Here is a 14,489-nt window from a genome sequence, read left to right as displayed (position 1 = left end):
TGCAACCTAGTCAGATGGGTGGGGTATAATAATGTTGTTGTTGTTGTTGTTGTTGTTGTTGTTGTTGTTGTTGTTGTTGAATAGGACATCCCTATTTTCATCAGAGATATGTTGGAGGGTATGAGGCAGCTATCAGGCCTAAAATGAAGCTTTCTATATATCAACATAGCCTTTAAATGTTGGTGTGTATTGCTACAGTAAACCAGGATTTCAAAATTATATGCCAAGCACGAGAATGTTCAAGTCAGCAGTTGTAAAAGCATGCAGAAACAGAAATGTCATTCACATTGCTCTGGATGTACATCAAGCTTCCATGTTTTATTCAAAACGTGTATGTGTACCAAACATAATGAAACAGTTAGAGTATTTTTCTTATAAAACTTATAAAATAATTAAATAGTACACTTTATACTTTGCGCTTCTTTCTTTTTACACCATAATCCATACTTCTATGTAACACTATTTTGCTGTTGCTGCCACTTACTTGGAAAGCAAGTGAGAAAATAAAAAGAGGGGGGAGCTATGCATTAATAAATTAATATTTTTACATCAAATAATAAAAAATGACACATTTTTAGAACAAAAGTTTGCCAGTGGGAGGAAAATGTCCCCGAGAAAGTATCAGTTTACAACGTTCAATATTCAAGACATGGAAAATTTAGAACTCAAGGTATGGTTCCAATAATCATTTCTTAAGCATATCACAGAGAAAACATGTATTTTGTTTTGTTTCATTTAAGCATTTGCAAAAGCAACTCCTATTTTTAACTGACCACTGTCTGCATTGGTGCTGATGGGGCTACTTTTAGTTTGGATCAGTGAAGCTGAACTACATTCATCAAATGAAACTGTGGAATTGGGTGGAAACAGAGGGAAATGTCATTTTTAGCCATTCCTCAGAAAAATTCATTAGGTTACAATCTTTCTTTAGTTGTCTCAGTTTTGGTAAAGAGAGAGAGGTGATAGCTTGGTCCTCCAAATGTTTGCAGTTTGGGCATCCAAGATATTGTGTGCCCTGGTTCCATTGGATTCTGAGCGTACAAATGTCAGCACCACTGCAAAAAAAATTGTGTTGGTGTTTGATTATTCTGGGCTAGCTACCCAGAACAAATAACACAGATCATAGGCTTGGGTCCCACATGAACAAAGGCACATGTTCATGCAGAAGGCATCAGTAGCTTTCCCCTATTTACAAGCTGTGCATTGGCTCCAGGAGGCCAGAAAACCCTCCAGAGTGGCATTTTACATGAGGGAATAATGGTGGGGTGGCAAGGAGAAAATAAATGACTCAATTTGCAAAAAGCATTGTATTGTACTGGCACATCAATCAGTGAATTGAATCATGCAATTTGTTCTTATCTATTGACTTTATAATCTAAAAACAACCATATTAATTTAGAACCCTGTTTGAATTCACCAAGATTAATTTTGCAACTTCAAAGTTTCCAGAAACTGGTTTATGAATTTCATGCAGACCATTTATACTTTTCTGGCAACAGCTGAGTTTTCTTTCTAGGTGTAATGTCTGGAAACTCAAGTTTTGCAGGTGAAAGACCTAGTTTCTGCAAGTTCTCCAAAAGTTGTAGTGTTCAAAACTGAACTCTAAATTAGCATATTCTGGATGCCGATGGGATTCTGGGTTTCTGGTGATCATTTGTTTCAGCACTGATGATGATGATGCCTAACAGCAAATGTGTGGCTTTCATGAGTTACTTGAAGAATAAAATGCTAGTCTGCTCATACTACATAGCAATGCCCTAAATGAAGATGCTCTAAAGAAAAGTCCTGTTTTGTTCTCTTGGATGGGCATCTTAAGGAGTGCCTGCCTCTCAAGTGGTTAGTAAACCATGACTGAGTTACTAATCAAAGTGAAATGGGGAACAAAATACAACTAAAATTCTACCATGATATAAGCCTTGCTTTCCCAGCAGCAAGTGAAATAGAAAAGCACCTTTTATCTTGATAATGCAGTGATTGTGCTTACTGTGAATAACATAATGCCTATGTTATATACAGCAACACATTATCTCAGCAGCCACCAACGTAATTTCTCTGGAGTTGTTTTCTGCTTGTTTTGAAAGGCTATTCTAACTAACATTGAAATAGCCAACATATCTCTTCGTATTACAATGATATTGCCTCATTGCAGGTTCTGTGTGCATACCATTGAGCAGAATATGAGCACCATACTGACTGTGCTGGTCCACTTTGGAGATCAGATATGACCATTAACAGAGTAGGGTTAATGACAAATAGAAAGAAGGCTAAAAGTTGCCTCCACCTGCTAGCATTCAAAAATACCCTGTTTGGAAAAAGTCCAGTCCTTGTGTACTAATCCTTGGTTAAAAGCTGTACCATAGAACACCTTGTTCTACAGTACCCAAGTCTCTTCCATTGGTCATTCGTGGTTCTGGAAGACCTTCTAGAAAAGTTTGCCATCATCTTGCAAGGGAGGCTCTTGCCATTGAAGTGATTCCATTCACATCAGTTCTTCCGTGTGCACGATTTGCAGCATTGCTTGCCGTAAAATTTGTGATTGCAGACACCATGCTGGGGGACCAGATGGCACCAAGTGAAGAAGTCCACACAAGAAGGATCATCTGCAATGGTGAAATTACAGACAAGAATATTTAGTATTTTGCAGTATGTCTCAGGAACACTGAAGCTCAGGGACACTTCATGCACCTGGACTGGTTGATGACATGGACATTTAATCACTCCCAGGAGTGCTCTGTTCATGTGATCTGCATTAACACTGAAGACTCGGGATTACAGAAAAGCTTCAGTCAGAATACAAGACTCATGGCATGCCTGGACCGTGGATACTTACCTGTAAATTTCTGCTAGCTTTCTTTTCAGAAGGAATACAACTCATGCAAATATGAGCTGAATGCTCCTATTAGCTGGTTCGTTTCATACATGTAAGCGGCCTCCAAGGACTTATGCATTTTCTGTCTGAGAATGTCAAGAGCTGTGGGGCAGGGGATGGGTTTCTTACCAAAAAAAACCCCAAACACAAACCACCAAAATGCAGATACCTGAAAACACCTGTAAGGAGAATCTCTTGTTCAGCACATCCCATGCCCAAGAAAGTCAGCCAAAGAAATCTCTTTCACATATATGTGAATTAAGTTTTGGTAATAGTATTGAGTTTGATCCAGAATGAGACTGTTGCACTTAGTTCCCATGGGACTTAAGTCATGACTGACTTTACAGATTCAGTTCAATGGGCCCTAACCCCTAAGGTTAAAAAGGAATGTGGCTCTCAGTGTGAAAAATAGTCCCTACTCCAGCCACAGAACATTTGCTTAGAGATATGCTGCTTAATGTGCTGGACACATTGTGCTATGCTTGTTACATGAAGTTCTCCTGTACACCAATATACCGGTATTCAATGGCTTTCTCCTCTCTCAACATGGAATATGCAGCCACAGCATACTATCTGTTAGAGTAGTCCATATGTCATGGAGCACACTGGGAGGGAAGCAAACTGACATATGTCTATGAGGTGCAGGAGGATTTCAGATTATGTATTTATTTTTACTCTATTCTTGAGCCAAAAGTCCCCTAGAGCAACTTACAGATAAAAAGAAAAACAAGCCAAGGCCTGCCCCTCTGGCTCCCAATCTAAAGGACATGACACAAAAGGAAATAGTGAGGAAGAGGAGGAGGAGGAGGAGGAGGAGGAGGAAAATATGCAAACTGAGACATCAGTAAGTGCATTGCAGAGTGCCTGGTTGAAAGAGAGGGTAGAGAAAGAGAAGGAGAAAAGAATCCTTCCATGCACTGGAAGTATGGCCCAAATTCTCCAAAAAAGAAACACCACCCCCTTTTTTTAGACTATCATTTTGAAAAAGCAAATATCAGTTGGTTTAAAATATTGCATAGTTGAAGCATTCTGTAGTTTGGCTGCAACTGATTAATGCTTTACCTAAAAGTGAATAGCAATGAATCATGTTGCTACTCTAGAAATACATTCCTTAACAATTTAAATTGCAGCATTAAAGCAACATAAGTGAAACTTGGGAAAGATTTACTGCTGAGTTCAGCTATTATTGGAACATGGGAAAGCCTTCCAGTTTGCCCTCAAAACTAGTAGTTCATAGTACAGGAAATTGACATGGCTTTTAATCTGCATCCTTTTTATTTCAGATGAAAGGCTTAAAACTGATGGCACAGAAGAGACTCTTCCCATTTGTATAAAATCACTCACGTCTTGACATAATACACAGGCTGTCAGCTATTGGCCCAAAGATCTCCTGTGACATGAATAGGTCAGTGGCAGAAAGAGGCTTGACTACTACAGATTTCCCTCATCATGGCTTTGGTCACAGGATAATCCATAAATTATGGATGGATCATGTGGTCCAGTAAGGACCACATGAGCCTGCCCTATAAGGCTAGGTGTTGGAGACAAAAAAAAACAATTGTCCTGCCCACAAGGATGTAAGAATACATCCTTTTCAGTTTTGCCCTGTATTCATTGCACAAAACACCACTTCCATTCCACTGAAGTTCTTCTTCCAAAACCTATGTTATTCATCTCACCATCTGATGTGGCAAAATGACATAATTTATGTAATTTTTATAATTAATCATATTGCTGTTACATTATTCCACCCCATTCATTTCATTGCAAAGTAAACACATTGCAAATGATTGGGAGGGGGGGCAGTAACCAGTTATGTATCATTTGCAGTCTAAAAGCAACAGTGAAGGCAAATACTGTTTGTATTCACTGGACTGATTTCCATTCCAGACATGGAACAAATAAGTGAAAATAGGTAGTTTCCTATTTCTATGTCTATTGGAATTATCCAACATCTCTACTTATCCAAAACTGTTTTCATTAAGGGCTCACCCAGACTTCCTTTTGTACCATGTTTCTAGGCATAGATCTGTAGTTTAAAACTCCATGTCTGAGCCCCTTTGTCCCTCCCCCCCCAAATCCCTGCTGGCACTTTCCTCAAGAGAACCCATTATTTACCACTGAATCAGCACAAACAGCAACCCGCCGAAAATCTGCATTGCTATTTGTTCTGATTCAGCAGTAAAGAACAGGTTTTCCTGCTATCTACCAGCCGTCTTACTCACGTAAGTCTGCCTTCTTATATACATCTGACCCAAGAGGTGCCACTGGCTGTCAGCTTCCGCCTCCCTCATTTCTGTGTTGCCATTAAGTAGGAAGAAGGATCGGAGCAAAACAAGAATTAGTTAGCTCTACCTGTTTCTGGCTCCACCTACTGTTGGCCTCTCTCCGTTTCAGCCACCACTGAGCTTTGAGTTACAGTATCCTGCTGAGTGATGGAAATGAGGAGAGGGGGAAATGAACAGAGGAGCAGACCCAGCTTGTCTAGGGAAGCATGTTAACTCTCCCTGAAAGGCTCATTTCTTTCTCATGATCTCTCCCCAGTGACTCACAGGGCTGGAACTATGTGGTGGGTAATTGAGAGTGATTGGCTTCAATACAGTTCCAGCACAGCTGGCTGTGTTCACTGGTGGAGACAGAGACTTACAGCACGGTGAAGAAATAATTGATCTCCAGAGCCTGAAGACCTAGTTACAATAAAGTCAGAAGGACTTCTACAGCTGCAGGGAGGGGGAAGGGAAGAGACTGGAGTGAAATGAGTAACAGACACTGGACAATAAATCCAGTTAGGGGAAGAGAAATGGAAAAAATACCGTCTCAGGACAGAAAGTAGATATTATTATTGGTATTAATTGGGCAAAAATAAAGGTGGATGAAACTAGACCCAGGAACTTCTTGGAATGATCCATTCCTGGAAGTTCAAGGAGGGGAGGAGATCTACACACACACACCAAAAAACCTCTGGAACTCAGCAAAAATAAGTTGTTATGTTTGTGGGTTTTTATATAAAAATGGTAGGAATAAATAAGGAAGCAGTAAATTCAGGCTAGGATTTATTCGTTCATCTATTTTGACCATCCAAGATTCAGTTGATTCTAATGATTTAGGTCTACCTCACAGATGAAAACGACTCACTATATGACTTGTGGAGGGACTCCAACTCTGTAACAGGACACAGGCTTTTTGTGCAGATGGTCACAGGTTCAATCCTTTGCATCTCCATTTAAAATAACAAGGTAGCAGGTCTTGGGAGAGACCTCTGTCTGCATCCTTGGAGAGCTGCTCTGCTGTGAGTGGCGGTTGGTGCCCATTGGGAGTGGTGGGGTGGAAGGCAGAGAGACCAACAGCATGTAGAGCCAGAGCCAATGACAGACAGAGCCAAATAATTCTAGGTTTGCCCCCACCCTCCTAGCTACTTAATGGCAGTACAGAGACTAGGAAGGGGAAAGATGACAGCCAGTGTCATCTCCTGGGCTGGATGTAAGTAAGCAGGCAGATGCCAGGGCAGGGTGGCTGACGTCAGGTGGAGCAGTATCCCATTTGCTAATGTCTCCCTTGGTCGTTGCTGCTCAGAGTAGATGACACTGGGTTAGGTGGACAGTCTTATCAGGAATAAGGAAACTTCCCATGAGGCCTGCATGGAATAGACCACCATGGACAGGTGATGCCTAGTTCTGCAGGTCTTCCATATGTTTTTACCCATATTTTGCCAACTACTCAGGCAGAATTGTCTTGTCGAACATTTCAATCATTCAGTTCTCACTGGCCTTTATGTATCAGCTCTCAGAAAGGGGCAAAGCTTGGGAGATCTAGTCTGCTACACATTTACTTTAAACTGGGACAGTCTTTACCTTTCTTCTCAGGGGCAAGGCAGAAATTAGTATTGCAGGCTCTTGACATTGCGGGCTTCTGCTGAGGCAGGCAGCCCACAGCTGGTTGACCCTGACGAAGGCACTGGACAGTCCGTGTCTGCACTCCTCCACCGCATGTCACCGTGCACTGTAAGTGACAGAAAGGATATGAGATTTTACTTCCATGAGGGTCCCCAGAGCTCCAAGCATTGAATTCCTTTCCATTTACACTTCTTCCACATGAATCTTTCTATACAAAGCCATCAAAGGAGTATAAGCATTTGACGCTTGATCCCTGAAAGGTTGAGGGGAAAACCCAAGGGTGGTAGCAAGGAGTAGGGTCTTTTCAGTGTTACAACCTGCATTGTAGAACTTTCTCCCTGGATAGGTCTACACATTTGAGTCTGTATTTCTAGTCAGGCTATGCACTGGATCCACCTAAATCCCAGATCTCAAAATAAATCAGGCCAACTGGGGTTGACCAGGGATTTAACTGGGTTGGGCTGAGGCTGCTTCAGGTCATACTGGGTCACACCCCCCCCCCCCGAGCAACCTAAGGCTGTCAAAGGTGGGGAAGAATCTGGCAGTGAGGAGAATGGGAGAAGAAGGAAATATGTAGGCAGTCTGCAAGCTTCTCCTTCCCCAACTCCTGACTGCTTGTTTAATCAGGGTTTAAAACATTAATTAAATGCTGTGCAAGACCCCTTGCCACTTGGCTTTGAATAATCCCTCAGGATGGCTAAGAGGTATTAAGAATTTGCCTGCTATCCTTCTCAAGGGAGTGGTTGAAATACACTGATTTTATTTTCAAGAAACCCCACTATCCATGAAGACCATGTCCCCACGACACTTTCATCTGATTATGAAACTTAAGGTTCAAAAGGTACATGTATATGCTATCAAATAAATGCTTGTCTTAGGGATATGGGACTGACAAAGTAAGCAAGTTCCAAAATACAGAAGCTTGTTTGAGAGACTGTGGAAACAAACACAGACTGATCCAGTAATCAATCACACTATTTAAGGAATTCCAGACAATCTCTGCAGATCCCCAAGGACATTGTGCATAAAAATTTGTAATGGTTCAGCCACAGTGCAGCCCTCTGAAGATTGGTATGGAAAAGACGGTGGAATGCAACATAGCTGCAGCAGCAGAAACATTGTTATATAAAGCACTTATGGGTTTCCAGACAAATGAATCACTTATACCAAAATGGTGCTGTTGATTCTCCTCTTCTTCCTTAAGTGATGTACAAATCACAGTGACACTGTCAATGGACAGGAAAACAAAGAAGAAGAACAGGTCTAGGTGCCAAATGCAGCCTCTAGACCAGGGGTCAGCAACCTTTTTCAGCCGTGGGCCGGTCTACTGTCCCTCAGACCATGTGGTGGGCTGGACTATATTTTGAAAAAAAATATGAATGAATTTCTATGCCCCGCAAATAATCCAGAGATGCATTTTAAATAAAAGGACACATTCTACTCATGTAAAAACACGCTGGTTCCCGGACCGTCCATGGGCTGGATTTAGAAGGCGATTGGGCCGCATCCGGCCCCCGGGCCTTAGGTTGCCTACCCCTGCTCTAGACCTTTATCTGTGGCCCTTGGGACTCTCCTGAGGCATATTCCACACCAGCCCTGCTTTGCTTGAGTGTTTTTGCCTGACAGGCATATGCTCTTCTACTCTGAGAATGCTTCCTTGTTTGCTTGGATGGAGGATAGAAAGAGATGTGCAAGTCTTAAGAAACTAGTCTACTGTGCAAAGGCAAAATATGCATTTTTTTGTTTGCCTAATTTGCCTCTGCCACACCCACCATTGTCACTTGGCCCCCAGAAGGTTGCCCAGAGGGAGATGTGGCCCTCAGGCTTTAAAAGTTCCCTTTCCCTAAACTAGAGAAAGGGAAGCACTTGGTGATAACAAACATTATGAAACATGGTAGAAATGACTGATTTAGATCTCCATATGGAGCCTCTTCTCTCACCTGTTGCCAAGGTGAAGAATACCACCCTGGCACCCTGTGGTATAAATGGTGCAGAGGACATGCTCCTCTATTGCAGCCTTCCTCCAGTTCGATGTTTGGCTTCATAAGGTTTCGGCAACGGCGCTGTGGGAAAGTGATCAGTTTACCACTGATACTTTTCTCACTGCACTGCATTTCTCGCCGCTTCACACCTGGGCCGCAGGTGGCAGAGCACTATGGGTAGGAAAGGGAGAATATATCACTTTCAGTTCCTCTCCTTTTCTCATTTTTCCAGACTAATTTTCTCCACATCAATTTGCATTTTAGAAAATAAAAACGTCCTCATAAAACTCATCAGTGTTTTAGTATGAAATTCTTCTAATATACACTTTGCTGTAGGCACTTTTGCCTAATATTTTGCAAGCAATTTCCCCTAATATAATGCATTTTTATATGTAATATATTCATTTATAAGCAGACATTACAGTAGTATATGCATTTTTATATACAGGTATGCCTCACTTTATTGCACTTTGCAGATAATTGCATTTTTTACAAATTTAAGGACTGGAGGAACAACAGCTGCTGCTGCTGCTGCTGCTGCTGCTGCTGCTGCTGCTGGGTTGGTGGTGAGGCTGCAGGACCCTATCCCCCACGTGCTCCAGCTGCTCCTTACGAGAATGTGAGTGCAGCAACAGGCAGCCCAACCATTTCCAGGGGAAGGAAGTTCCCCACCCTGCTTCCCCTCTTCTGGCCATTGCAGTGGAACTGGCTAGGAGTAAAGCCCACCCACTTCTGTAGCCAGAGAGGCCTGGGGGAAGGCTAAGTGTGTTTTCTCAGGGTAGCCATCAAGCTACTTATTTTAAGAAACTGTCACAGCCACCCCAACCTTCAGCAACCACCACCTGATCCATCAGCAGCCATTGACGCTGAGGCATGACCTTCCGTGAGCAAAAAGATTACATCTAGCTGAAGGCTCAGGTGATGGTTAGGATTTTTTAGCCATAAAGTATGTGTTAATCAAGGTATGTACATTTTTAAAAACAACAACAACATAATGGTATTTCACACAGCATCATCTAAACATAATTTTAATGCACACTGGGAAACAAACAATTTCTGTGTGCGTGTGTGTGACTCACTTTATTGCAGTACTAACTTTATTGTTGTGGTCGGAAACTGAACCTACAATATCTCTGAGGTAAACATGTGCATTCCTTGGATGCATAAATGCACTGCAAAATGTGGAGAAGTGTGAATTTTGAAGGATGTCTTGTTTAGGTTTGCATGTTGTTTTGGAAAATGTGGACTTGGAAACTTTGCCTTTAAATACAAACTGAATCAAATGCCCCACCACCACCACTATTCCTAACAGGGGACAAAAAAGTACACACAGAAAATTTATTTAAAAGATACTGATTGGATAATGGAGTTTCATTCGGAGAGTTAAGCTAGGAGACATCAAAATAGTGCCTATTGGCACAACGGCAACCTTCAGGTCTTCCTCTGATGCCCACAAAGCCACTAAGCCCATTATTCTCTTGGCCATGAGGTGGTGAGTGTGGCTAGCTTTTTCTCCCTTGAAATATAGGGAGAGAGCTGAAGGAAAACGTTGGAAGAGTGACTCTTTCCCACTTCCTCTTTCAGCATTTTGTGCATTTTGAATGTCAGAAGGTGGCCCTTCGGCTGAAAAAAATTAATGGTTATACATCCCTGCTATAGGTCCACATGCCCCACAGTGGGTGGGCCTGTATCAACTATCTCCCCTCACAGCTCCAAGCAAGGAGACAAACTTCTCTTCATAAAGTCCAGTGACAAAGGGGCATTATTAACTTTTGCATTATTAACAACAGATATTGTCTGACCAACGAAGCCTGACACTCCTTTGAATATAACATCATTTGATTTTCAAATATCACCCTATGGCTATCTAAGTCCTGTAGAGCATGTTGGTTGTTGTACCTCACTCCAAGCAGAAATCACCCATTGTAGACGATCGTTTTTGGGGCACCGTTCCAACACACACGTCTGCTGCATTTCTGGCTTTGTTTGACTGCTACACATATTCTCCGGCAAGATTTTCAGTGTGGAAGTCCCTACACTTTTGCAGACGACATCACGTTTTGCAAGTCCTCTTCCACAAGTTTTGGAACACTTTATGGGAATTTGAGAAAGTTGGATGTTAAAGACTTTAAATAGACACTACTATGTCCCATGGGGTCACGAAGAGTAGGACACGACTAAACAACTAAACAGCAACAAATGCCAAAGTAGTACAACAAACAAAATGGTTCTCAACCCCATCCTGGAATTCACGGCAGTATTCACGAGGTTCCAGGCTGGTGGTGGCCCATCCCACAGTATGTTGGCTGCATCAAGTGCCTTTGGACAATGCTCAGGTAATTCATTTAATTGTCACCTTCCGGGGCATGTCAGCAACCAACATATTTGGATAATGGCTAGGGCCCCAGTGCCATGTGACATCTCACCACTGACACCTGCCCTTGACTCTCTTCTTAAAAAAAATAAAAACACCACCAAACTCTCTTACCAGTCATGGTTTGGATTGGTTGTTACCTGCCTGCCACCCGAAATGTCTCAGAAGTTGGTCATTGTCTTCTGTTTGGGGGAAAAGTGGTTGAAATATAGAATCACCAGCACCACTATGGTAAACCCCCAAGAGGTCCTAACATACCCTTAGGAGACTCATATTTGGATGACACTGTGCCAAGGGACACTGGCCTCACCCTTCAGGAACCTAAACCCAATCCAAAGTAGGAAAGTAAAGTAAAGGAAACAGCTGTTGCTAGCCATTTCTCAATGGGCAAAACTGTAACATGCCATTCTAGATTGCTCTCTCTAATTAGGCAGGAGTAAAACTAATTAGTGTAAATTGCATAAATTTTGACTAAATGTTATGAGATAAAATAATGATAAAAGCTGTTTGGCTCTCCTTCACCAGAGATGTTTAATCAAAGGCTGGACAGTCATGTGCCAGGGAAGAATGTAATTGAATCCTGCATTGAGTAAGGTGGGGATACATTAGATGGCCTCCACAATCACACTACTAGTAGTAGTATTACCACTACAACCCAGTACTACTAGGTAGGCAACATGATTAGGAAAAAATAAATGCATCCATTTCCCATAATGTGAGTTGAACAAAGAAAAGTATTTTTTCTCGCAGCTACAATGTAATCTTTAGATTAGAATGCTTTTGCACCAGCACATTCACTTAAATAAAAAATTGTGATATGTCTCCCTTGGCAACATTACAAGTATATGTGTTTCACTTCAGAATAAAAGCTCTCAGACACCCCACATCTTTCTGAAGCAGGGGTGTGTGCATATATTGGAATTTGCCCGAGGCCCTAAGCTACCAACTCTACTTCTAAGTGCAGGGCTTTTTAAACAACAACAAAAAACTGTACCAGGATTTTCAGCTGCTTGGAATGATACCTTATCAAAAAGAAGAAGACATCAGTCATCCTGGGTTTATCAAAAAACATGTTACACTGGACGCCTGATTAGTGGGGGGTGGGGGGTTAATGTATGCAAATTGATGAGATAAGAAATATCTTTCCCTAAATGCCTCTTCGCTGTACTCCAACTGAACATCTTAAGCCAGAGGTGGACAACTTGAGGATCAGGAGCTGAATGCAACCCTCCATCCTTCTATCTAGACCTCAGTATTCTCACAAGACCACATGTCTCAATGGTCTTGCTTTGCACCCTGAGTGTTGTTTTTCTCCCTGGTTGGAATATGTCATTGAACTCTGACAATGCCTCCTGCTTGTCTGGATGGAGCATAGAGAGGCTGTGACAGAGTGTGTAGAAAGAAGCCTACAGTACAAAAGCATATTTGCACTTGTTGCTCCTCTCCCTTTTGCCTCTGGCCCCACCCACCACTGGCATGTGCGCTGACCTCATCCACATCACCAGTGGCAGACTCTGAATGCTCACATTTCAGGGGTGCCCTGTGCGATGCTAAAATTCGGCACCCCACCACCTCTCATGCTCTGTTCTATATCATTATTGTGGAGCCACTTGCAGAGTGGCACCCAGTGCAGCCAAACCAGCTGGGCTATCCTAAAACCACCTCTGACAACATGAAAGCAGGTCACATATGTAGGAGCACTTCTTCATAGCTTCTCTAGACATGCTTCCATGCTTGCTGGTCCAGGAATTAAGATCAATTTTCAGAGACCTTGCTTTTGGTGCTGTCTTGGGAGATTTGGTGAGAAAGCAAACAAGCCCACCAGAGGGTTAAAGAACAGAGCTCTTTTGCAAGCAGCACCCAGCTGTTCTTTGAAGATCCAGGTTTCAGATATTTAAAAAGCACCATGCTGTTTGCAAAAGGGATTTTGAACATCCCAGCACTGTCCCAACAATCAGGATACTGAAATGCACAGACTTCACCCATCTGTCAAATTTGGCCTGGCAGGAGTCAAGAAATAAAGGTCTGGCCTCCAGCCATAAAAGGTTCCCCACAAACTAATGTTAGGTCTTCCCTTATGGTGAATGAATACCAATTACTATGGGACAGCAGTGGGGAGGGCTACTGCCTTCATTGCTCTTCTGGTGAGCTTCATGGAAGCATCTTCCTGGCCACTGTTAGAAACAGGATGCTAAAGAAGATGGAGATCCAGCAGGGCTCTTCTTATGTTCTTACCTATAATAAATACAGGGCAAAATAATGCTAGCCTTTTCTTTTCATTACCTGAGACCACGGACCAGGACTCCATTCTGGTGGACAGTCTTGGTGGTTACATGCCTGGATTTGTGCTGGTGTGGTTACTGGGCAGAGAGCATGGGCCACAATGTCCTCCTTCTGAAAAGCCTTTTTCTGGACACATTGGATTGGACGACTTTGTTGCCCTCCACCACAAGACTGGCTGCAAACACTCCATTCACCTGCTGACCAACTTCAAGAAAGAATGCATGTGTTGACTAGATAGCCAAGAATCAGACAATGAGCTCAAAATAAAGGAGACATTTCTATATCAGCTATGATTACAGCTACTAGGGGGTTCACATGTTATATTCAATGAGTGTACAATCTGTCTACTTGTGTACACAAACAGTTGAGCTGGATACTTATACAATTATTCACTTGTAATGTTCAATGAATGTATAATCTGCGCACCTGTGAACACAAGAGTGGAGCTGTACTCAAGTACACTTGTACTCAAATCAACAAGTGTACACTCTTTCACATAAACACTTGTACATGTGTAGAGACAGATTGTACCTTTCTTCAGTGAACACACCTACTAAAATGTTCCATCAAGGAACCAGAAAGTAGCAGCAATCCCCTATACATTCATTGTTTGGAGTACTTAAATGGGATGCTACAGCCTCAAAGGATGCTGATATACAACATTATGAGAAAAACTATAATGGCAGGAAAGATAGAAATACATATATTTAGTCTTATCCTCAGTTGGAGTATTATAAGTAGTCATATTTCTCCCCCAGTAGGAGGATTATCAAAAACATAATGGGCAGTTAACATTTCTGATTAAACTTGAGGTAATTCCCATCAGATTGGGGTTGATCCCTCTCTCTCTCCCTCTCTCTCTCCCTCTCTCTCTCCCTCTCTCTCTCTCTCTCTCTCTCCATATATTACTGCTTTTCACACACCTCCTGCCACACACACTTTCTCCTCCTTCCTCTTTTGCTTTGAATTTTACCCCATTTGTATAATTCCTTATTCACAGGCTATATCTACTCTAATTTGAACAAATCTGAACGTAACATTGGCCATTGTTCATTCTCCTAGCATCGGCAGGTCCTCCCCAGACCAAA

The 14,489-nt window shown here is 42.2% G+C and overlaps 1 protein-coding gene across 4 annotated transcripts in view; it reads right to left on the bottom strand.

Moving 5' to 3' along the window:
• Nucleotides 1-314: 314 nt before the first annotated feature.
• Nucleotides 315-14,489, bottom strand: part of ADAMTS18 (ADAM metallopeptidase with thrombospondin type 1 motif 18) — a 97,388-nt gene continuing 83,213 nt past the window's right edge. For all 4 annotated transcript variants that reach the window (XM_081018458.1, XM_081018459.1, XM_081018460.1 and 1 more), the window contains 5 exons: nucleotides 13,402-13,606; nucleotides 10,644-10,835; nucleotides 8,703-8,915; nucleotides 6,721-6,868; nucleotides 315-2,600 (listed from right to left, as the gene is read on the bottom strand). In XM_081018458.1, the coding sequence (XP_080874584.1) occupies nucleotides 2,485-2,600; nucleotides 6,721-6,868; nucleotides 8,703-8,915; nucleotides 10,644-10,835; nucleotides 13,402-13,606 (874 nt within the window). In that variant the 3' untranslated portion in view covers nucleotides 315-2,484. The remainder of the gene's footprint in view (nucleotides 2,601-6,720; nucleotides 6,869-8,702; nucleotides 8,916-10,643; nucleotides 10,836-13,401; nucleotides 13,607-14,489) is intronic.

This window comes from Podarcis pityusensis (assembly GCF_964106645.2).
Source record: "Podarcis pityusensis genome assembly, chromosome: 8".
Taxonomy (NCBI): domain Eukaryota; kingdom Metazoa; phylum Chordata; class Lepidosauria; order Squamata; family Lacertidae; genus Podarcis; species Podarcis pityusensis.
Note: the sequence above shows the minus strand (reverse complement) of the source record. Positions and strands in the feature narration are given on the sequence as shown.